Raw genomic sequence first — 25,299 nt, 5'->3', positions numbered from 1 at the left:
GGGTGACAGATTCCCTTTAAACTCCCAACAGTTCAAGTGCAGATGGAGGAGACATCAGATGGAAGTGATTTGTCTGGTCACATAACCTTCCATCGACAGCTATTTTTGGACAAGCACTCTATCTGGACAGTACTATATACTTGGCAAACAAGGTGGCATACTTTATGAAATATACAAAACAGCACACAATTTCAACAAAGGCTATATTAGTAAGTGCCATGTTATCATTTTACAAACACGTTAGCAACAGTAACCAGAAAGTGGCCAACCCCTTTAAGGAACATTTGTCAGAAATCTGTCAGCAGATTTGTACCTATGAAACAGCTGACCTGTTACATGTGCACTTGGCAGCAGAAGGCATCTGTGTTGGTCCCATGTTTATATGTGCCCGCATTGCTGAGCAAAACCAAGTTTTAATATATTCAAATGAGCCTCTAGGAGCAACAGGGGCGTTACCCTTACATCTAGAGGCTCTACTCTCTCTGCAACTGCTGCGTCCTCTCCACTTTGATTGCCTTTAGGAGAAGACAGGGCCAGGCATGATCACATTAACACTGCCTAGTCCTGTCAATCAAAGTGCAGAGGGTGCCGAAGTTTCAGAGAGAGCAGAGCCTCCAGGTGTAATGGCAACACCCCTATTGCTCCTAGAGGCTCATTTGCATAAATTAAAACATCATGTTTCTCAGCAATGCCGGCACATATGAACATGGAACCAACACAGATGCCCTCAGCTGCCAAGTACACATGTAACAGGTCAGCCAGTTTCATAGCTACAAATCTGCTGAGAGATGCCCTTTAAAATGTGATCATGCCCATTCCATATATTTTTTATTTTATTTCATCCTTCTAATTTGGTTATTTTTGACTTATATTTGCAGTTTAGATGAAAGTCATCTAACGCCCATCAAAAAGGTTTACTGGAGATTAAATTTAGCCGGCCAAAGAAAATGCAGGGTTAAATCCGAAGAAGGCTGTATTAGAGGGTGGGACTAACGGAGGGGAAATGAGATGAGAGGAAGTGCAAGATTTCAGTGTTCCTGGATCTGAGCAGGTGGTAACATAACACTCTAACACGCTTGTATTTGTTTGTGTCAGACGTGTACGCTCGTAGGCTCGTACATAGGCAGTGATGAGCAGCCTGCATGCATTACCTAGTTGTGAAATCATTCTTTTGTCCTCGCAGCAGCAGTACCAGCAGCAGCAGCAGCATGAGGCCAGGACAGAATAACTTGATGCAGGCTTTGTTACTGCTTTTTCTAAATAGTTTTACAGTGGAGACGTTAGATCAGGGAGAGCATGGGTTAATCTCTGTATGATGCACCAAGCTGTGCTTACCATATTCCAGGCATGCATGTAAGGGGGAGAGGAGGAGAACGCAAAATGACTTCCAGCTGCCTATGGATACTCCTGTGAGCGTATATATTCTTATGATTTTTTTTGTATTACAGCATATTATTATTTATCCATTTCCAGCCACTGTTGTTCCAGTCAACAGAGCAGTGCATGTAAGTATGCCTAGAATATTTCTTTAAAGAAAACGAAAAATAATCTTTTATGTCTTGGATGCAGAACTGGTCAATTCTCACGGAAATCAATTTGGATTGCCTTCAAAAGTTAGTCATCATCATCATTTTGAGTATTGATGCATACACTGATCAGTCATAACATTAAAACCACTGACAGGTGATGGGAATAACATTCATCTCTTGTGACAATGGCATCTGACTCGGGTGCGGTATAGTAGTAAATATATAGTATTATATATAAATAATAGTAATAATATAATATCAATAAAAAATGATATATGTTAATATATAGTAGTATAGCTCATGAACTGTTGGTTCTTGATGTTGATGTGTTGGAAGCAGATCATATGGGCAAGGTTAAGGATATGGGTGACTTTAACAAGGGCCAAATTGTGATGACTAGATGACTGGGTCAGAGCAGCTCCAAAATGGCAGGTCTTTTGGGGGTGGTTAATACCTGCCAGAAGTGGTCTAAGGAAGGATAACCAGTGACAAGGTAATGAGCCCCAAAGGCTTATTGATGCTTGTGAGAAGTGAAGGCTAGCCTGTCTGGTCCTATCCCACAGAAGAGCTACTGTAGCAGAAACTGCTGAAACCGTTACTCCTGGCTATGATAAGAAGGTATCAGATCATGCACAGTATCTGAGCTTGGGTTAGCCTACCTCCAGATTGGTCAGAGTTCCCACTCTGACCCCTGCCCACCACTAAAAGCACCTACAATGGGCACATAAGCATCAGAATTGGACCGTGGAGCTATGGAAGAAGGTGGCCTGGTCTGATGGATCACATTTTCTTTTACATCATGTGGAAGGCCAGGGGTGTGGAGCCAGCAAGGAGGGGGAGGCAGCGTGATGCTCAGGGCAATTCTGGGACACCCTGGGTCCTGGCATTTATGTGGATGTTACTTTGACAAATACTACCTATTCAGGTACCTATTGTAGAGGACAGAGTACACCCCTTCATGACAATGGCATTTGCTAACAACAGTTGCCAGGAAAATGCGCCCTGCCACATTGCAACAATTGTTCAGGAATGGTTTGAGGACCATGACGGAAGAGTTCAAGGTGTTTACTAGAAAAGTTTCAGACATGGAGATCCTACTGTACCTCGTAACCCTATAGGAATTAAAGGGAAGGTCTCTCCATGAAAATGCAGTGCAATCTGCAGGCAGCATGCTATAGAGCAGGAGGAGCTGAAACCTCTGCTCATTCTAAGCTGAAGAATCATATGGCAGTTCTACTTACTGACTGACCGCTTAGTCATGCAGAGATAGCTGTCAGTAAGTGATAGGACCATCCACATGACTAGAAAGAGCAGAGATTTAAATAAACAAATAATACATTTTACTCAATCTTCTATAAAACTGTATAAATCTGCTCTGCTCCTCCTGCTCTATAACATGCTGCCTGCAGACTGCATTCTTGTGGTGGCAAGTCCCCTTTTAAGAGGACCTGTTAATTCTGACATGTCTCTTTTAGTATCTACTTGCATTCCCCGTGTAATAAAAATACTGGATAATCTATTCTTATGACTCTATGTGCTGCCATTCCTGTATTTTTTTCTGCTAGAAATTGTGAATGAATTGCTAGCAGTTTGCAGTGACGGTCCAGATGGGTTTTACAAGTCCGTCTGACACTGACAGCACTGATTGCTGGTTGGATAGGGTCACCCAGTTGGAACTTTATTGCAGACTGCTGACAATTCTTTTTTAAGATTCAAGTAGGAATAATGGAAGAATGATACAACATAGTCATAAGAATAGATGCTCCAGAATTATTACATGTGGAATGCTACTTACTAAAACAGACATGTCAGGAGAGGCGACAAGTCCTCTGTTACAATCTTGGTGCCAGATACCACAGCACACACAAGATAGAAGTCTTGTGGCATCCATGCCCCGATACAGGTATGGACGTGCCAACTATGCAGCCTGTTCAACTGCTCAGGGGCCATAAAGGAAGGGGGCACAGCCAGACAGCTCAACTAATAGATTTTTAGGTTTCAGTCCCAGTAATAATGGTAGAATCTTCTCATGGCAAAGGGCAGAGGATAGATCATCAGTTTAAACAAACTGCAGAACCCCTTTAATATAATTTGGAGAAGGAAATGTTTTTTGAGAAGGCACCGGTGCTCCTGTTATTAGTGCTTTTCCTGGGCCGAGTTATGACACGTTCATGTGTCACATGGCCTAGGAGCAGCTTAGACTCCATTGATGTGAATGGGGCTGAGTGCCGCTACCTTCTCAAAACAGCTGATTGTTGGGGGTCCTGTGTGTCAGACCCCACCCATCAGATACTGATGGCCAGTATAAAAATTCTGGAAAACCCATTTAAGCTGGCTATACACTTGAGATAGCTGTTGCTTGGCTGACAACTGTTTCTCCTCCCCCCCCCCCCCCCCCCCATAAACGTGCACGCTAGGCTTGGCCAGAAGCTCTATCAGCAGATTATCTCCTCTAAGAACAAAAAGATGTCAAATTTCAACTTGCCCAATTTTTCTTTCCTCCAACAGTCAGGAGGTCTGTATATACATTAGACGGTCAGCTGGTCTCGCTAAAATTGGTCGCTTTTGGCTGACATTAATCTGGTGTGTATGGCCACCTTTTGGCCTCTGCACACGACCATATGTACACTGCTCAAAAAAATAAAGGGAACACTTAAACAACACAATGTAACTCCAAGTCAATCACACTTCTGTGAAATCAAACTGTCCACTTAGGAAGCAACACTAAATGACAATCAATTTCACATGCTGTTGTGCAAATGGGATAGACAACAGGTGGAAATTATAGGCAATTAGCAAGACACCCCCAATAAAGGAGTGGTTCTGCAGGTGGTAACCACAGACCACTTCTCATTTCCTATGCTTCCTGGCTGATGTTTTGGTCACTTTTGAATGCTGGCGGTGCTTTCACTCTAGTGGTAGCATGAGACGGAGTCTACAACCCACACAAGTGGCTCAGGTAGTGCAGCTTATCCAGGATGGCACGTCAATAGGAGCTGTGGCAAGAAGGTTTGCTGTGTCTGTCAGCGTAGTGTCCAGAGCATGGAGGCGCTACCAGGAGACAGGCCAGTACATCAGGAGACGTGGAGGAGGCCGTAGGAGGGCAACAACCCAGCAGCAGGACCGCTACCTCCGCCTTTGTGCAAGGAGGAACAGGAGGAGCACTGCCAGAGCCCTCCAAAATGACCTCCAGCAGGCCACAAATGTGCATGTGTCTGCTCAAACGGTCAGAAACAGACTCCATGAGGGTGATATGAGGGCCCGACGTCCACAGGTGGGGGTTGTGCTTACAGCCCAACACCGTGCAGGACGTTTGGCATTTGCCAGAGAACACCGAGATTGGCAAATTCGCCACTGGCGCCCTGTGCTCTTCACAGATGAAAGCAGGTTCACACTGAGCACATGTGACAGACGTGAGTCTGGAGACGCCGTGGAGAACGTTCTGCTGCCTGCAACATCCTCCAGCATGACCGGTTTGGCATTGGGTCAGTAATGGTGTGGGGTGGCATTTCTTTGGAGAGCCGCACAGCCCTCCATGTGCTCGCCAGAGGTAGCCTGACTGCCATAAGGTACCGAGATGAGATCCTCAGACCCCTTGTGAGACCATATGCTGTTGCGGTTGGCCCTGGGTTCCTCCTAATGCAAGACAATGCTAGACCTCATGTGGCTGGAGTTTGTCAGCAGTTCCTGCAAGACGAAGGCATTGATGCTATGGACTGGCCCGCCCGTTCCCCAGACCTGAATCCAATTGAGCACATCTGGGACATCATGTCTCGCTCTATCCACCAACGTCACGTTGCACCACAGACTGTCCAGGAGTTGGCAGATGCTTTAGTCCAGGTCTGGGAGGAGATCCCTCAGGAGACCGTCTGCCACCTCATCAGGAGCATGCACAGGCGTTGTAGGGAGGTCATACAGGCACGTGGAGGCCACACACACTACTGAGCCATATTTTGACTTGTTTTAAGGACATTACATCAAAGTTGGATCAGCCTGTAGTGTGTTTTTCCACTTTAATTTTGAGTGTGACTCCAAATCCATACCTCCATGGGTTGAAAAATTTGATTTCCATTTTTTAATTTTTGTATGATTTTGTCAGCACATTCAACTATGTAAAGAACAAAGTATTTCAGAAGAATATTTAATTAATTCAGATCTAGGATGTGTTATTTTTGTGTTCCCTTTATTTTTTTGAGCAGTGTATTTTGCAGTCCGTAAATTGCGGATCTGCAAAAACGAGTACCGTCTGTGTTGCATCTGCTTTTTTTTTAAGTCAATAGGTCTGTGGTCCGCGTTTTGCAGCTAATTGTAGGACATGTTCTGTCATATTGCAGAAAGGACGTACGGATGCGGAAAGCACTTGGATCATCCGTGTGCTATCCACATCCATATGTCTTCTACTCAAAAGGATAGAATCTGTCCGCAAAATGCAGACCACAGGTTCGTTGCAGTCAAATGGGTCAGCAAAAAAAGGCACACGGTTCGCATCTGTATTTTGCAGATCTGCAGTTTGAGGACACGGTCGTGTGCATGAGGCCTTACCTGAATGAGAGGTGGTACAGTGGGATGCGAAAGTTTGGGCAACCTTGTTAATCGTCATGATTTTCCTGTATAAATCGTTGGTTGTTACGATAAAAAATGTCAGTTAAATATATCATATAGGAGACACACACAGTGATATTTGAGAAGTGAAATGAAGTTTATTGGATTTACAGAAAGTGTGCTATAATTGTTTAAACAAAATTAGGCAGGTGCATAAATTTGGGCACTGTTGTCATTTTATTGATTCCAAAACCTTTAGAACTAATTATTGGAACTCAAATTGGCTTGGTAAGCTCAGTGACCCCTGACCTACATACACAGGTGAATCCAATTAGGAGAAAGAGTATTTAAGGGGGTCAATTGTAAGTTTCCCTCCTCTTTTAATTTTCTCTGAAGAGTAGCAACATGGGGGTCTCAAAACAACTGTCAAATGACCTGAAGACAAAGATTGTTCACCATCATGGTTTAGGGGAAGGATACAGAAAGCTGTCTCAGAGATTTCAGCTTCTATTTCCACAGTTAGGAACATATTGAGGAAATGGAAGACCACAGGCTCAGTTCAAGTTAAGGCTCGAAGTGGCAGACCAAGAAAAATCTCGGATAGACAGAAGCGACAAATGGTGAGAACAGTCAGAGTCAACCCACAGACCAGCACCAAAGACCTACAACATCATCTTGCTGCAGATGGAGTCACTGTGCATCGTTCAACCATTCGGCGCACTTTACACAAGGAGATGCTGTATGCGAGAGTGATGCAGAGGAAGCCTTTTCTCCGCCCACAGCACAGAAAGTGCCGCTTGAGGTGGGCGAAAGCACATTTGGACAAGCCAGCTTCATTTTGGAATAAGGTGCTGTGGACTGATGAAAATAAAATTGAGTTATTTGGCCATAACAAGGGGCGTTATGCATGGAGGAAAAAGGACACAGCATTCCAAGAAAAACACCTGCTACCTACAGTACAATATGGTGGTGGTTCCATCATGCTGTGGGGCTGGGTGGCCAGTGCAGGGACTGGGAATCTTGTCAAAGTTGAGGGACGCATGGATTCCACTCAGTATCAGCAGATTCTGGAGACCAATGTCCAGGAATCAGTGACAAAGCTGAAGCTGCGCCGGGGCTGGATCTTTCAACAAGACAACGACCCTAAACACTGCTCAAAATCCACTAAGGCATTTATGCAGAGGAACAAGTACAACGTTCTGGAATGGCCATCTCAGTTCCCAGACCTGAATAAAATAGAAAATCTGTGGTGTGACTTAAAGAGAGCTGTCCATGCTCGGAAGCCATCAAACCTGACTGAACTAAAGATGTTTTGTAAAGAGGAATGGTCCAAAATACCTTCAACCAGAATCCAGACTCTTATTGGAACCTACAGGAAGCGTTTAGAGGCTGTAATTTCTGCAAAAGGAGGATCTACTAAATATTGATTTCATTTCTTTTTGTGGTGCCCAAATTTATGCACCTGCCTAACTCTGTTTAAACAATTATAGCACACTTTCTGTAGATCCAATAAACTTCATTTCACCTCTCAAATATCACTGGGTGTGTCTCCTATATGATATATATAACTGAAATTTTTTATCGTAACAACCAACGATTTATACAGGAAAATCATGACGATTAACAAGGTTGCCCAAACTTTTGCATCCCACTGTATACCTTCCTCTCCTTGGGTCACTAAATCTAAATAAACGTGGTGTCTTTGCACTTTGTAGTTTGATTGTGATGTTTGATTTTATGTTTCTCCCTCGTTGTTTCTTTTAGGTCTGTTATGGATCTTCATGCCATGTTTCACATCCATGAAAAGAGCGCCCAGCAAAAACTATTGCAGCAAGAATCTAATCCGAACCAGAAGCAAAGAGAACGCATTTTTAGACCACGGATATCCCTTTTTGGATTAAACGAAGACGAAGTTAGATCTAGGTATCGCTTTAGCACAGAGGTTATCCTTGAGTTATATGAACAGATCCAGCAGGACATAGAGCCAAACTGTGAAAGAAATCATGCTGTACCAGGAATGGTAAAGCTGCTAAGTGCTCTCCATTACTTTTCTTCTGCATCGTTCCAGGGTACAGTGTCGGCTCTCTCTGGCATATCCCAGCCTAGTTTCAGCCGCCATTTAACACAGGTCCTAAAGGCCATTAACAAATTAACAACACAGTACATTGTCTTCCCATCAGATAAAACAGCTATACAAACAATTAAAGATGGGTTTTATAAAATGTCATCTTTTCCTAATGTCATGGGAATAATTGACTGTACACATGTTGCGCTGTCTCCTCCAACCGAAGATATTTACAGAAACAGTAAGAATTTCCACTCATTAAATGTCCAGATGGTGTGTGACTCTGACATGAGGATTCTTAATTTGGTAGCAGGGTACCCTGGATCCACCCATGATTCCTATATCCTAAAACATTCCAGTTTACATGCAATTTTGTCTTCCGGAAACCTTCCAGAGGGTTGGATTTTGGGTGAGTAGACTTCATTTTCTGTATTTATGTCCTTTTTCGATGACTGAAGAAAGATATGGTAAATAACAGGCAAAGGCACAACGATCCAAGTATCTGTACCAGGGCTGGTACCCACAATAGAAACCAGAGCTCCTCAATCACAACCACATACTTCTCAGACCCAGTTGGATAGGGTTGGATTTTGTGATCTACGTTGCACATGTGGTGTCAACCTAACCTTACACTGCATTTTACTTGCAGATTACTGCTGATCACAGGGGCTGCAAGTTGCAAGATCTCCCGTGATCATCTTGATTTAGGGAAATGTGTAAATTGCTGTTGTCCCAGCCATATATTCCTTCAAGGTAGGGTTAAATGGTGACCTCTGCTGAGTAATGATGTGTAGATTCCAAGTGCCTTGCAGAAGTTGTGCCATAGATACGTCATAGACAGTGCAAGACAAAAAAGGGTCAAAGGTATAATAAAGTGACTTTGTACCATCTCTGATCAATTTACATGAATTCATAACTTTTGAAATCATTTATTTCACAGGTGATGATGCGTACCCATTGACCGAGTGGATGTTGACCCCAATAAAAGACCCTAAAACCAAAGCAGAAAAGCAGTACAATGCCGCACACAAAGCCTCTCATTCAGTCATTGAACGCACTTTTGGGTCATTAAAAAGTCGCTTCCGTTGCCTTGACAGATCTGGAGGTGTCCTACAGTATTCTCCAGAAAAAGGAGCCCAGATTATCTTGGCATGCTGCATTCTGCACAACTTGGCTGTCAGTCGAAAGCTGGATGTGGATATTGTCGATGATCTGGAAGTACCGCCTCCTGTGCCACCAGTTTCAAAAGATGAGAACACACAAGCTGGAAAACGGATCCGAAGTAAAGTGATCACCAGATACTTTACATGTAAGTGTACAAAAAATATGTATCGTATGTGAAGACTAAGCATTTAGCGCAGGTCAGTTCGGGGACAGCACATAATTGAAAGTTTAAACATTTTTGGGGTCATTTATTAAAACAAGCATTTCAGACGCCGGTCTTGATAACTCCTATATCTGGCAGGGGATTTGCCGAAGTTATGAAGAGGCGCAGGTCTCTACATAACTTCGGCGCATCCAGTGCCAGTCTAAATGATAGCCAGCTTTCTTGCTGGCTTGCATTTAGACCATTTTCTACACCTAAAACAGGCCCGTCCCTTTCACCGCCCACACCACGCCTAGTACGTGCATGAAGATGTAGGAATATAATCAGCAAGATCGCCATAGGCAAAATCCAGCGCTGCAAGGTTCATTAAAACACAGTTCATTTCATTATTTAAAAGGCAAGTTCATAGCCAATCTGGCAAGTTCATGCGTTTCGAGAAGAACTAGTGCTTAATGATAATATGATTATTCTAGTTCAGCTTGAAACACATCATTATTGGCTATGTACTGGATTTTGTCTATGTGGATCTTACCCAAGTATCATATCATTCGAAAGCTGTAGTAAAGTGGTCAGTTGGGAAAGCTGTATGACAAGCCTTGTGATAGATGGAATTGAGGTTGTTTTTTTGTTGCACAACTCTCTATGGAACAGATAAAACGAAACAGCAGGACAGATGTGCTAGACTACGTTCACACCAGTTTTAGGTGCTCTTCAGGTTTCTGTTGCTTTTTGAATTAAGGAATAAAGTAATCTGCTGCACTATTCTGCCCAGTAAAAAAAATAAAAAAGGTCACACCTGGGAAACAGTCTGTGTATCTGCTACATCTCCTGGGCCCACCGCAGCTCTCCTGATCCATATTGACTGTATCATAGTAATTTATGATACAGTCTGTCTCTATCTGATCGCGGGGCTATTGCTGTGTACTCGCATGATGATAGTGCTGTACTAGGGGTGCACCACCAATGAGGTGAGGCGATTGCCTCAGGCAGCACCAGGTAGGGGCAAGAGGGGGCAGTGGAAGGGGGATTATCTGTTTTTGCATTATAGTATTGGGAAGCACAGTGGGCACAGTATGTGGCGCTGTCTTACCTGTTTGTTTTGTAGCTCTGTATGTTTTCCAAGTATGTCTTTAACAGCAGGGCTGGAGGGAAGGGGCTAGGTTAAGAAATTGGCATTGGAGGTTTGGGGCGCCGTTTCAGTTTTCGCCTCAGGCAGCAGAAAGGCTAGGTGCACCCCTTTGGTGTACTCATATTACTATGATAGTCAGTTTGGGTCAGGGGAGCTGCAGTCAGCCCAGGAGATGCAGCCGATACATGGACCATGTTTCCCAGGTCAATCACAGTCATATGCATGAGCCTTTACAAAAAGGATCTGTTATACACCATCAGGGATTGAGAAAACATGGAGGTCCTGACCCTAGTATATACAGAGCCTTAGAGCACATTCACAGTTGCGGCAGCATATCAAAAAGGCTGTTCTGGATTCTATAGTTCACTCTGGATCCTCATTGACTATAATAGGGTCCGGCTGTGATCTGGATGCCTTCCAGCATAAATGGCAGGTTTCAGTTGGACAAAAACCTTTGCATGCAACAGTTTTTTTCTAGCCGACAGCCGGCATTTGCAAATATACCCTTAGCAAGTACCACTCCTTTAAGAAAAAATAAATCACTGGGGAATGATATGGTGTGTTGTTGACCTTTTCAGTTGCAGATCCACTGATTTCCAGGCCCCTCTTCTAATCCAAGATGGCCGCACACTGTGAATTTGTAGTCTAACATTGTTCTGTCTTCATACACGTTCACACAGTGTGCAGTCTGACATTCAACATAAACCATTCCTGTCTTCCAAATAAGAAGACTGTTCTTTGTAGTCTAACTTGTTTATTGGTAAAACAGGATTGTTGATTGGTAAAACTACAAGAATACAAATAGAATGTATAAGTATAAAGTATAGATAGCATGTACTAAAACATTTGCATTAACACTGAAGCACATGGTAAAATGTACATACTGTAAGGTTACATGTCTAGCTAACAGTAGTACCAACTCCCTGAGTAACAATTACAACTAGCTGAACAGCTCTGGATGTCCCTGAAACACAATGTCCCTGAAACAAAGGTAGATCTCTCACCAAATATCCTTTTACAAGGATGGTGGAGTTTGAGAAGGAGATATGCAAAAGGACAGCTCTGCTGATGTGTCCTGGAGACTTCTATTTCCCAGGATGCTTTGCACTCCCACAATGCAGTGCACCACCCATAATGCAGTAGTCTTTGTAACAGGAAAAACAAAGTGTAATACAACTTAACACCGCTTGATGGTGCTATAGCCACACTAACCACTTGAGAAATGACTCTGGCAGAATGAACTAGAATCATTTTCTAACCCTGCTGGGCAGAACAAAGATGAGTAGTATAGGGCTGGTCATCTCGTCAAATCAAAAGTGACAGGTCGACACACGACTTTCCCCACCCATAACCCCTCCCAGTCCCTCCCAAACCAAGCCTAAATACCGCCCCAAACCACGCCTGGATACCGCACATTCAAAGCTCCTTTTATTCTGTTAGATCTGATATTACGTCAGTAATTTAATTGTTTTAATATCTTTAAAAATAAAATGATATTAATCTTGTATTAACCTCTTACTAAGCCATTATAAAAGCCATTATAAATATTGACAATGTCTAATTGAGCCGTCTATCTTCCAAAAACTAAAGGACCTTTGATGATGTCACTGCAGGTCCTGGAAGGTAAACTGATGCAGTCCCTTTGTTAGTGGATCTGCGATGTATGAAATTTGCTTTAATTATATACAATTGTGTTTAATAAAATTTAAGGTGTCCGTGATTTAAGCAACATATTTGATCACCGCATCTAACAGAGATATGTATTGTAATGGATCTCCTGGCACCCCAACTGGGTACCTCCGTTAATGGATGCTCCTATTGCTCCCCGAGGGCTCCAAGCACTCCACTTCACAACTTGAGCACTGTAGACCCCACAAACCGCCGCAGCTTGGTTGGGGTCTCGCCATCTCCTACCCACCCTGGACCTACGACAAGGCTCCAGGCTCCAGTGGGTGAACCTCTCTTCCTTCAGAGAGCGATGCAGGAACAAGCTCTTAAAAGAGCTCAGTGATTATAGCTATGGGAGTATACAGCGTATAGCAATCGCCAGTGTAGATACAGCCCTTTCCCCCCACACATGAGACAAGGCTCTATGTTGAGGGAAAAACAGGAACTCTTTAATGGGGCTACATGTCAGATTTTTATGCAGGTCTTCCAGCAAGGGACACTCCACACTCCCCCCCCGGGGACCTTGTGGAAGACTGCATTCACAGTATTAAAAGCTTCACAGCAGCCACCCCCCTCTGTCTGTGACGCAATCAACAAAATACAATGGGCATTGCCTGTGATGCAATTACCAAACTCAATTAACAAAACACAATAGGCTCTGCCTGTGATAAAATTACCAAACATAATGGGCTAACTTAATCACTCACAGGCAGAAAGCACACATTGTTCCCCAAACACAGAAAACACCTCAAACCCCGAGGCAAATGCACAAAACAATGCGCTACTTTGCAGTCTTGGTGTTTACTTCACACACAATAAAAGTACATCTTGGTGTTACTTCACACAAATTGGAAAGTTCATATAAGACAAGTCACCTTGATGTCAGTTCTGCCTCCAGCAGTCCACGGCAGGCTTTAGGGGGCCTGTTTCCTCGGCCCATGGGTCTCAGCCCTCCAATTTGGCATCAAGCCTCAGATCCCAACACAGAGATCCTACTGCTGAGCCCAGCTGCCTATTTAAGGACAGCCAAAAACCTGAACCGGCAATTAAAATCCAGTCCGGTATTTGACCCCTACCTAGCTGCAAATCAGCCCAGCAGCACACACTGGGAGGAAAATACCTGTTTTCCCAGACCATTACCCTCACTATGTCACAGTATTTACAATATAGGCCGCCGGACGGTCGATGATTTTATTTTCCGGTAACAAATAGCACGGAAATACACCTTTAAATATACGGCGGGTGTGAAAGTTGGCTTTGATAACGCATGTAATTTCATAATTATTCATTTTTATTGAAAATCATATAAAACATCCCTTCTATTGTTTATTTCAATGATATTTTCATGAATGGAATACACAATCATGTTAATAGTGTTTAGCACCGGCTCAACAAATCTAATTTCAGCTCTGAGATTTCCAGTTTTTACTAGAGAGAAATGTCCGCCAGGTTCTTGATCCGGTAATAAATCAAAAGCGAACAAAGTGCAACCGTTCAAAAATTCTGAACGATCCACGAATAAAGCATTGTCGGCCTTTTGCTTCCCCGAAATGTGTACGAGCGACATATATTCATGAACAGCCGAATCGTCTTGAAAATTCGGCTGAAACGGTTTTGCGGGTATCTGTTGTCTCTCCAAATATAAGACGGCATAATTCACATTATAGTGATTTGAAGCACAAAGGATTTCTTTGGTAGTTCCCAGAAAATGATTCATTGTCCACAAACGCTAGTATTACTTTTTTTGGGATGTTTCCAAGAAAAAGATTCTCGTGGTTAGATATGCAAGTACCTGTGGGAATGCGATACACTTTAAGCGACACGCGCGATCAGCTGAGTACTTTGCATTAGCAGTTAACAGAGCGTGACTGTGTCCGATTCTCACAGTGGGCGATACTTAAACTCTTTTGGCAAACAACGAAGCATGTTGTATTTGGACTTTAAAACGGGTCGCCTCGGCAGACAGAAGGAATTTTTGTTTCTGGTCAACCTTATCTTTAGATCTAGGCCGTTCAGTATTAACTTCAGCTGATTAAATATATCGGCGTAAATGGGGCCCATTAATTATACACTTCTAGAGTGAGTCGTATACTGAGCTCTCTTCGCGAAACCGACATTACAGCTGTCGAGAGCCCAGCCATCATGATGCCCCGCGGTATCTCTATAGAATAAGCCGGCTGTAAATTGGGAAGCTAAAGTTTTGTGAATTATAATTTATTAGGGACTCTATATATGCTCTACACGTATAAAGTCAAAATCAGTGTGTCGCTGAGGGTTATGTCCAATTGACTAAAAAGACTGGCAATAGGGTAGTTAATAAGGGCGACGCGGGATCTGTCTGGTATGGGTGTGTTATCCAGGCTAACAATTCTGCAAACAACGTGTAACAGAGTGTTATTTAGGTCATAATAATATTCACCGCTGCCCGAGATGAAGAACACGTTGTCGGGCGATGGCCGCTATCGGTTGTACCTCTACATAAAACGATTTTTCAATACTTGTTTGCGTGGGCGGTATTAGAATGATATCCAAGAGATACTCAGCAGATGCGTCGTGTACAAAAGCCATAGCTGTTAATTAGAAGATGTCTCTCGATGAAGGGCTTCTTGTTTTCTGGCGGTGACGTCTCTTAGCCAGCTCTACTTTATTCATAAAAGGGGGTAGGATGATGCCATCGCGACAGCCTTTTCTTTTCAGCATTTCTCTCCGAATTTGCATGACGCCAGAGCCTTCCTGCCCTACCGTAGGTCTATTTATTCGATCCATAATGGTGTTCGATGCCGTAGCGACAACATCTTTAGCGATATTCCTGGCAGCTGTTTTTACGTGCGGTTTTACAAGTTCCACACCTTTCTTGAATAGGGGAACGACTCGCCGGAACAACCCATGAAATAACACAGCGAGATCAGAACCGTGCATGAATTCTGCGCCGTGAAAGCCGTCCAAACCATGACCGGCTTGAGCTATGTAATAATGTGTATATGCATCCGGGTCGCCGTACACTCTCTGTGACAACATTTTAATGCATCGTCACAGAGCGAGGTCTAAAGCGTAATCGCACGATAGTTTTCCCGTATTTGAATTTAACGTGTTTAGCTTGATCCATGAGTATCGATATTGTAATGGTGTCAAAGTATTGCTTGCAGAGAGGTATATAGTCCGGCCCGTCATACTTTTGCGTGACTATTTCGCCATTTCTGCCACTTAGCTCCACAGTTCTTACAAGGTGATGCTGAATGATATCGGTATAAACAAACATTGTATAAAATCCGGCTTTAATATCGGGGTGAATTTTTCTCTTTATAGGTAAAGAATCGTTCTCTTCTCCTAAAACAGGCAATCCAGATTCGTTGTATCACAAAACGATGTGCTCCGCGTCTACATTCTTGCTCGAGTACCCCTGCAGCCCCCAATATATTGCCAAACTTTTCACCAGGCATAAACTTGCATAAGCTCGATTTCATTACATAAACGGTTCTGTCAATCTCGTCGTATCTTAGACGCAATTGATCCGGCGGTATTTTTATAGAATCAAGTTTGTTATTAATGGCTTTGATCAGCTTGTTCATATCAGGGTAATAACCCGATTTAACAAAAAACTCTGTGACAGGGTCATCGCGCCGGACGACGTAGAATACACCATCACCGGTCCCAAAGGTTTTCCACGTATGAGGGTACTGAATCTTTACGAATGCCACTTCATAAGGACCGTGAAGATGGACTGCTTTTGCTAATTTAGTGGTGCAATCGGCGATGGTATTTTCAGTGTAAAGTTTGGCGGAGGCGTTGCAGGGTAGCTTAATAAAAAACGAGCCGTCTTCCATAGTTTACACGCTCACCAACTGCTTTTCTGGAACCCGGTCATTTTAACAACATTCTTAAGTACCTGCTATCACAGGTGCGTCTCCGCGGTTTACGCAATTTTAACTAATCAAGATAATGTATTTATTGTGAAAAAGAAAAACGGACTACATTTTTATTTAAAAAGTCTTTTTATGTAAAACATTATCAGGCACTACATACAAATACATTTAAAGTAAAAAGTTACAACGTTAACCAGTCTGTAACAAAGGCAGCGTTCTTTTTTTAGGTAATAAAGAGCCTCGTGTTAACACAGGGGTTTTTGTTACGAACGGCTACTGCCTAAAAGGGGGACGAAGCACTTCAAAAGATTCACCGGGCGACCCCCTTTTTAAATTATTGTAAAGTTCTCTCATTCTCGTATTACTGATCACAGTTGATGGCACGTTCAGTTCGGCGATGGTTTCCATGCAGAAGTCCCACCCGTGAGGCGTTTTAGCCTTAAGCAAACTGTGACGTTGCGTCGCGACGCAAATCAGGTCGATGATGTTGGATCCTGGTATAACTTGATCTTTGTAAATGAATTCACCCCTAGCGTTCCAGTACGGCTTTTTACCCGATCGTCACAGTTTGTTCAACAAAAGTTCTGCATTTTTCCTATACCTTATTGTCAAGTATCTCTTTAACATCGTCTCCGCTAGAAGAGGCATTTGTCAAGCGTTGTTGATCAGGTTGCGGCTGCGTAATCAAAGTTAGGCTAGTTTCACACTAACGGCAAGGAACTCCAGCAGGCTTTTCTGGCGGGTGAACATCCTGTCGGATCCGTGCTGCCGCTAGTGCACACGTGCCCCCGGACTACCGCTCCGGCCCCATTGACTATAATAGGGGCGGGCTGGAGTTATGGCGGCAGCACAGCAAACATGCTGAGGGGAAGCCGGAATAAAACTATGATATGTCCGGGGGCAAGCGTGCACTAGCGGAAGCACGTAACCTACATGCTGTTTATCCGCCGGAACAGCTTGCCGGAGTTCTTTGCTGCTAGTACCCTTAGGGTTGACATTTTTTTACCGGTCTAATATAACATGGGAAAAAACAGTTCAAGTGGCACTGCACATTAATTCCCTCTGCTCCCTTATGGGTATCCTGATGGTCACTGAATTGGCAAAAAGAGTGCATAAATTCGCAACTTGGAGGAGCTCAACTGTGAAGACTGTTATTGGTAACAGATATATAGACTTGAGACAGAGCAGGAAAAACAGTGGCACTCACCATTAGTTGCAGTCCTTCTTTATTTATTCCAAAACTTGGATAAAATGGTGAGTTCCACAGTTTTTCCTGCTCTGTCTCAAGTTTATATTTCTTTACCGGTTTGTTTGTTGAGCGTCAAGTATCTCTGTAACACATTAGTGTATCTCTTAATTTTTTCCTCATCTGAAAGGTCATTTCTGTGTAGTATTTCGCTAATTTCGTCATCTAAACGCTGCATAGCGGTTTGGCGTATGTCTGGTGTTTCATACAGATTTTTTTTTAGGCGGTCCAGCTCGTGTTTGGAAACCAGGAACATTTTCTATGCATACTCCATTATGAGCCGCCGACTCTATTAGCTATCAAACTAGTGATTAAAGGTATTGCAAAGCCGAGCAGCGAACCTATAAAACCGCCGCTCTGGTTCACAATGCGCTTCTTGTCTTTAATGGGATGACTTTTATAGCCTTGCGCCATCTTTTCAGTATATTTTTTTTGGTCGCTCTCTAAGAGGAATCTTTCCTTCCTTTATGGATGTTGAGAGCAATCTTGCCAATAGCGGATATCAAATCATTACTGCCGCTGCGTAATATTGATTTTCGGACCGTCGGTTTTGTTTTGACCAACCCTTTTAAAAGATCCCAATTACGTTGGATCCTGTTCGACATCTTTACAGGTGCGGCGACGCTACCAAGAATGACCGTTGAGATGCGAAATATCACATTTAAGAGCTTCTTTTTGCACACATATTCCGCCGGAAGATCTGGCGGGAACAAACCGGTTCTTAGGCGTAGTTCCTCGGGCGTATCAGATCTTAACTCTACGAGTAAATAGCCGTAAGGCGCGTGTGTAGCATTTTCAAAAGCTTCTAAAAAGAAACGTGTTTTACTGGGGTACATTTGCCGAGCCAACGTAATAACCTGTAATTTATAATGTGGGTTCTTAAAAATGACCATGTTTTTAGTGTTTAAATTTATGGTCCTGCTTTTCTTACCCTGACAAAAAACTTTTTGAACGAGATACATGATGCTCAAATTTCTGTGGTGCACGTATTTGGTGAAAGCGTTCTGTATTTTCAGATTTTCGCAAGCCGCCTCCATTAGATCATCAACAACCGCCAAATTTTCCTTGTCCTGCGGGAATAGGTCATCATCTGTGAAATTTTGCGGTATTCCTTTGATAAACCGGATATTTGTAAACAAACGGGCGAGCTCGTCGTACAATTTCTGCCAACATGCGTAAAACCAAATTGAAATTGTAAGGTTTGTGCGACATTAGCGTATTCGCTTTTATTAACAAACGTTTTACAAAAAAGCTCTTTCCAGAATTTGAGGGTCCTGCTAAAATACAAGAAAACGGGTGTTGAAATTGCGCGGCCATGTTTTATAGCCGAAAGGTAACGTTGTAAATCATCAGTTGTCTCTTTGTATAGCCATACTTTTGTGTTTTACGTAACGGTCTTATCTCTATGGCCCAACGCTTCCTGTTTCAGAAAATGCCATTTTGCTCTATACCTATTGTTTTTTGCATCTTGGGATCGGGATTGCGTTAGTAATCCAACACAAGGTCTTTTAAGCGCCAGAATTAACAAGTCGAGTGTTAGCGACATTACGAGTTATACCCTTAACCTTTAATACGGTTTTCCCGTTGTTGAGTTTGTAGCCGTACGTCTTTGGAGCTGCAGATAAAAACTCGGTAATGTACGTGTCAGCGAGTATTTCACTAGTTAGTTCGCCAAGAAAATAGCTCAATGGCGGGTTCCAGTCGCCATCGCTACTTACGAATATTGCAGAGTCTGTGTCGTGATAAAGGCAACGTTCTTGCAATCTGTCTAGAAGTGTGTATAATTCGTGTGTGGCATAGGCGGCTGTAAAACAGGCTATAAAAATGTTTGTGTTTTTGGCGCTCTTTTACATACTGCCAATTGTCCACGGCTGAAAAGATAGATAGTTAGGATAGACCCTTAATATCATTTTATATTTAAAGATATTAGGATGTGTCCGGGCATGTTTTGACAACTGTTTACTATTGTCGCAGCTGCTCGTACATTAGGCGGACTATGTCTCGTAACACATGTATAAATATTGTTGGCTTCTAAATTCGGTAGGTGTTTGTACAAATTGCTAGACAGCTGGCATATTAGAAGATAGATACATGTTATCGGCACCCGGGAAAGTTGGGTGCCTCAATAATATTTATAAATGATACTTATCTTTGTTAGATGCGGTGATCAAATATTTTGCCGATTTTAGTTATTTCCCTAACAAAACAAAATTATTTTGACGCTCTTAAATAACGTCTTAAGCCTTCATCATGCTCGGATATTCCCTGATGTGCTTCGCAAAATGTGGGGCCGTATTTCACAAAACAAACGCTGAATCGGCACCCAGGAAAGTTGGGTGCCGCGGCTGGCGCTCTTAAATAGTGTCTTAGGACATCTGAATTACTGATGGTATGTCTTAGGATATGCCCGAACATGTCTTCAACGTGTTATCGGCACCTGGGAAAGTTGAGCGCCGCAATTAGCTATTGCTATATTTATAAATGATACATATCTGTGTTAGATACAGTGATCAAATATTTTGTTTAAAGGGTTTTTGTCACCAGGATTAACCCTATTAAACTGTATACATATTTTCATATATTATCTGGTGTCCAAATAAATTAATTAGATTTGTTGGTGATAGTGGTCATAAATATATACTTTTTTTGTATAAAATTATTTTTATATTCTTCTAATGCCCCCTTGATCATTGGGGGTATCAGTGGGAATAAAGCGCTGGCCAATTAGGCAAATACTTACCACATAGGAGGATCCAGCGACGTCACAGCTCTCTCCTCCCTCTTCTCTGCGATGCCAGCTGTATTCAGCACAAGCGCAGTCGCGAAATTTTGTCGGCAGACAGGGTCAGCAGGAGGAGACCAACCCTGGCCCTGTCAATCAAGTGAACAAGGGCATTGAAAGAGGTGGGCGAACGGAGCCTCTAGGAGCAGGTACAATGCCCACCCTGCTCCTAGAGGCTAATTAGCATATAATAAAAGTTAAAATTGTGCAGTAAGGGGCGCATCCATAAGCATAAGCTTGTTAGGGTCTGCTGACATTAGCACATCACTAATGTCAGCCAGTTTAATAGGGTTAATCCTGGTGACAGAAACCCTTTAAATCATGGATGCCTTCGATTTTATTAAACACGATCGTACACATTTCATACATCGCAGGTGCACTAACAAAGGGACTGTGTCAGTTAACCTTCCAGGACCTGCGGTGACATCATCAAAGGTCCTTTAGTTTTAGGAAGATAGACTGCTCAATTAGACATTGTCAATATTTAGAATGGCTTTTATAATTGCTTAGTAAGAGGTTAATACAAGCTTAATATCATTTTATTTTTAAAGATATTAAAACTTTATTAAATTACTGACGTAATATCAGCTCGAACAGAATAAAAGGGGCTTTGGGTGGTATTTAGGCGTGGTTTGGGGAAGTATTTAGGCTTGGTTTGGGAGGGGTTGTGGGCGGGTTTATGGGCTGGGAAAGGAGCGTGTCGACCTGTCACTTTTGATTTGACGAGATGACCAGCCCTATACTACTAAGATGCTTCCTGATTGGCCACCACTGCTGGCCAATCTGAGGACAGCAGGAAGTATCTTGGACTATCAAATGCACAATGTGCATCAGGTGGTCTGATAAGTGGTGTGGCCATCTTGGATGACAGAAGAGGAGCCTGGGGTTTGACTGATCTGCAGCTAGAAAGATCAGAAAGAGGGAGTTTGAGATACCCCTTAATTGGCACATTAAGGCAGTGAAGAATTTTTTATCAAAACTGGTGCAATGGAGAAGTAGAGGTGGAGATGCCCAAAGCAAGATTTTTCAGAGGCCTATTTGTAAATGTTATTGACTGCTTTTTTCCTTCTCTTCAGTTTTGATATTCTCCACTGGTATGTTTGGCTGTTCCCTGATAATCTCATTGCATGTATTTTCTAATCATCTTATTAGTACTGTGACAGTAAGCAGCACTCGGCGCAACAACGTCTGCGCAATTTGAAGAAGCAGAGCCTGGTGTAAAACATGGCGGTGAGATAGAGCAGCAGCTTGAGTTAGACTACCTTACCCTTTATTAGACAGTGCAGCTAATTCATGGATGATAGCTGTGAAGATAATAAATCACAAGAATTATAGTGGTCAGGCTTACAGTATAGTTAGTGTACTGTATGTCTATCCTGTTTTCTTTAGGCTGTATGATCTCTTCACTAGAGCAATAAACATGGAATAAAAGCTAAATAGAATAAGAAAATCTAAATGTACTTCATCATAAAGTGAATTCTTAAATATTTCAAATTTTTTCCAGGAAATTTGGATGTGGTAATCTCTGGCATTCCTTATTAATAATTTTGGCTGTCTACACTCTCCACCTGAAGTCCATGGACCAACAGTGTCTGTGTCTTGACTCCATCCTGCATAGATCTGTATATCCGACACACGTGTTTAGGTCTAGTGGCCACATCACTCATTTTCCCTCCCCTAACATCACAAGTATGCATAAGCTTGGTTATCTTTTATTTAAAGAGTAACTGCACTTTGTAAAAAACGTTTTGATATTTCATTGTGACTTTTCAATGGATTTAATTGTTGGGGGTATGAGCGCTGATCACTAAAACGAGGAGTAGAAAGCATTCAACTGAGCGCTTTCTATCCTCACTGCCGAAGATGGCCTTCATTTTAGCAGTGCATGGACCCTGACCTTGGACAGCATGCACTGGGTTTGAATCCAACCAAAGACGACATCTGCATGGAGTTTGTATGTTCTCCCTGTGTTTGCCTGGTTTTCCTCCAGGTACTCCGGTTTCCACCCACACTCCAAAAACATATACAGATAGGGAATTTAGATTTTCCTAGATGGTGGCGGGAATGGACCTCTCAGGGCTGAGCTACCAAAATGAAGTTGTTGTATAACTACAATGACAATAATAAAGTTTCTTTCTTCAGAATCAGAACCTTTTTACATGGTGCAGGTACATTTAAGTATTTTAGTGACTTATACATTTTTTTTTTACTAATCCTAGATGGAGTAAGCTTAGCCAGGCTGTTTAGACCTGCACCAGAGTTATCACACGAGATCAGGCTGGATGATAAATATGGTGCAGGGATAGACACTTTTCTCTGACTCTATACCAACCATTGGTTGGCCTACTTTGAGGCAAATTTTTTAACACTAGAATTGTGGCACAAAATGGCGCATACTAGGTCCACCCTCCTTCTGCAAATCATTCCCCCTTGTTGATCATGTCAGGGGAAAAATGTGTAGAAACCCAAGGTGAACCAAATTGCGCCAATTAGTGCCTCTTTTTAGACAGATGTTTGGCACAGACACATTAGTGAGGTCACGATTTCTACTTCAGGTTTCCACTTTATTTCATAGTGCATTCATACAAGTAGGAACTAGAGCACTTGTGTTCCTGAAGCTTGCCTGAGGAAATTGCTTGTGTCTGTCTGATACTTTGCAACCCAAGCTTTGCAGAACCTACTGTATTAAACATACTACAATTGTCACAAATGAATAGTCAGACACTAAACGGACGCAGTTGATCCTTTACTACCTGGATCAAATTGTATTATCTAAGTGAAATTGTATAGCTAGATATATGTTAATACTTAGTTTATTATAAACTGTTTCCAGTTCTCCTTCCCACATGCTGAACTTCTATATGTCAATGCACAGGGTCTTTTCTTAGAAGACATTGTCTGCCACGCCACGTAGTTTGGGTAATGAGTGCCATTACTGACCATTATAATGTTCTAGTAATGTCCTATACACCTCAGTGTATGCTTATGTTGTCAACACTTGTACATAAAGTTTTGTCAAAAAAAAATAATTGTTGCCTCTTCTTACTGATGTATGATTTACCCGTTCAGGAATGGCAGCTGGAAGCCCATTGTCTGAGACCGTTTTTTACAGTTCATGCCTTCCCTATCACTCATTGAGCAATCAGGAAGTGGAAATGTCACTTCCAACTCGGGGTCCTAGCGATCATGTGATCACTGGGGGCTGGGTAACTGAACAAGCTGCTGGGATCAGCTCTGCAGTCAGGCTGCATACGTTATACAGCTGCATTTCAATGTCTGTATTACCTCCACAAGTCCGGCCCGACCACAGGTATAATGACCTAAACTTACAGCAGCATAGATCTCCCCCTGCACATGACCGTAGGAATCCCGTTGCCGTATTGCAGACCGCATTTGCGGATCCGCAATACACGGGTACCATTCCGTGTGCATTCCGCATCACGGATGCGCACCCATTCACTTCAATGGGTCCGCAAATCCGGAGATGCGGAATGGTGCGGAACGGAACCGTACGGAAGCACTTCAGAGTGCTTCCGTGGGGTTTCGTCCAGTACTTCTGTCCCGCAAAAAGATAGAACATATCCTATTTATGTCTGTTTAAGGGTCCATTCACACGTCTGCAGTGTTTTGCAGATCCGCAAAATACCGGGGAGGCACCCTAATAGAAATGCCTATTCTTGTCCACGGATCCGGACGTCTGAATGGAGCCTTTTTTAACACTGGATTCTCAATCACAATGTTCCTGCTTTCATTTCTTAGCAAACGCTGTGTACATGAAAGAAAGCGGTTGTAGCATGACTCACCAGGAGTACAATCTATGCCCTCAACATTTACAGAGAGAGCCAGTACTCTGTGTATACATTATTTACAGGGAGAGACAACAATTTGAGCTTATATCATTTGCAGGTGAAAGTATCTTCTCATTTTGTCAAAGGACCACCACATTACACCAAAAAAGAAGCACAGACATGGATGATGGTGGACAGTCAACACTGCAGCATTGTCCTTGCTTGCTTATAAACAGTTTTAATATTTCTATTAGACATTTACAACATCTATTTTGTTTAGATATATCTAAAAAAAAGCAACATTGCAAATAATCTTGAGTTAAAAAAATTCTACTATTTTGTGTATACAGTTCCTTCACAGGCCACGTGCTTCCATGGTTACTGACTACAAACATATCCCGTGTAGTCAGATCCTGCAGTCATCTCTTAAAGGGGTTTTCCCATCATACACAATGGGGGGATATCGCTAGGATATGCCCCCCATTTTCTGAACAGAGCAGGGAAACAAATCGAGGGCGCACTGCACATGCACAGCCGCCCTCCATTCATTTCAATGGGGCAGCCAAAAATAGCCGAGCACTGGCTCGGCTATTTCCGTCTGCCCCATAGAAATGAATGGGAGCGGGGGCGTGGTGCGCTCCCATTCACTTGTATAGGAGCAGCACTTGGTGGTGGAAGGACCCCGTGAAATCCAGGGTCCTCCAGCCACAGTTCTCCCCGCTCCGTTCTCCTTGTAGGTGCGGGTCCCAGAGGTGGGACCCGCACCTATCAGACAATGGGGGCATATCCTAGCGATATGCCCCCATTGTATGTTAGAGTTGTTGCGATACCAAATTTTTGATTCGGTTTCGATACCATGAAAAAGTATTGCGATACTCGATACCATTCGATACCACGCGAAAAAAATAAACAAAAAAAGCCACGTGCATTCCTTATTTTTAAAAATGGCGAATCGCGCAGTTTTTATTTTATTTTTTCTGTTCCGGCATTCACCACCTAGATTTTTTTTTTATATTTTAATAGTTTGGACTTTTCTGACGTGGCGATGTAATATGTTTATTTATATATTTTATATGTGAAATTGGGAAAAGGGGGGTGATTTATACTTCATATTTTAGTGGTTTTTTTTTTTTCACTTTTTATTTAATAACTATTTCCCCCCTTAGGGGCTAGAACCTGGGATCTTTCATCCCTTTTCCTATTCACCCTGATAGATCTCTATCAGGGTGAATAGGACTCCACACTGTCCCTGCTGCTCTGTGCTTTGTGCACACAGCATCAGGGATGTTACCATGGCAACCAGGGCTTCTGTAGCGTCCTGGCTGCCATGGTAACCGATCGGAGCCCCAGGCTTACACAG

At 42.8% G+C, this 25,299-nt stretch overlaps 1 protein-coding gene across 1 annotated transcript; it reads left to right on the top strand.

The window, feature by feature from the left end:
- Positions 1 to 1,028: 1,028 nt before the first annotated feature.
- Positions 1,029 to 23,499, top strand: LOC120989746 (putative nuclease HARBI1). Its single transcript, XM_040418039.1, has 5 exons — positions 1,029 to 1,051; positions 1,449 to 1,505; positions 7,836 to 8,545; positions 9,077 to 9,445; positions 21,656 to 23,499. Coding segments are annotated over exons 2-5 (1,083 nt in total). The 5' UTR covers positions 1,029 to 1,051; positions 1,449 to 1,503; the 3' UTR covers positions 21,658 to 23,499.
- Positions 23,500 to 25,299: the final 1,800 nt, after the last annotated feature.

The sequence above is a fragment of the Bufo bufo genome, chromosome 2, assembly GCF_905171765.1.
Source record: "Bufo bufo chromosome 2, aBufBuf1.1, whole genome shotgun sequence".
Classification (NCBI taxonomy): domain Eukaryota; kingdom Metazoa; phylum Chordata; class Amphibia; order Anura; family Bufonidae; genus Bufo; species Bufo bufo.
This window is presented reverse-complemented; position numbering and strand designations above follow the sequence as displayed.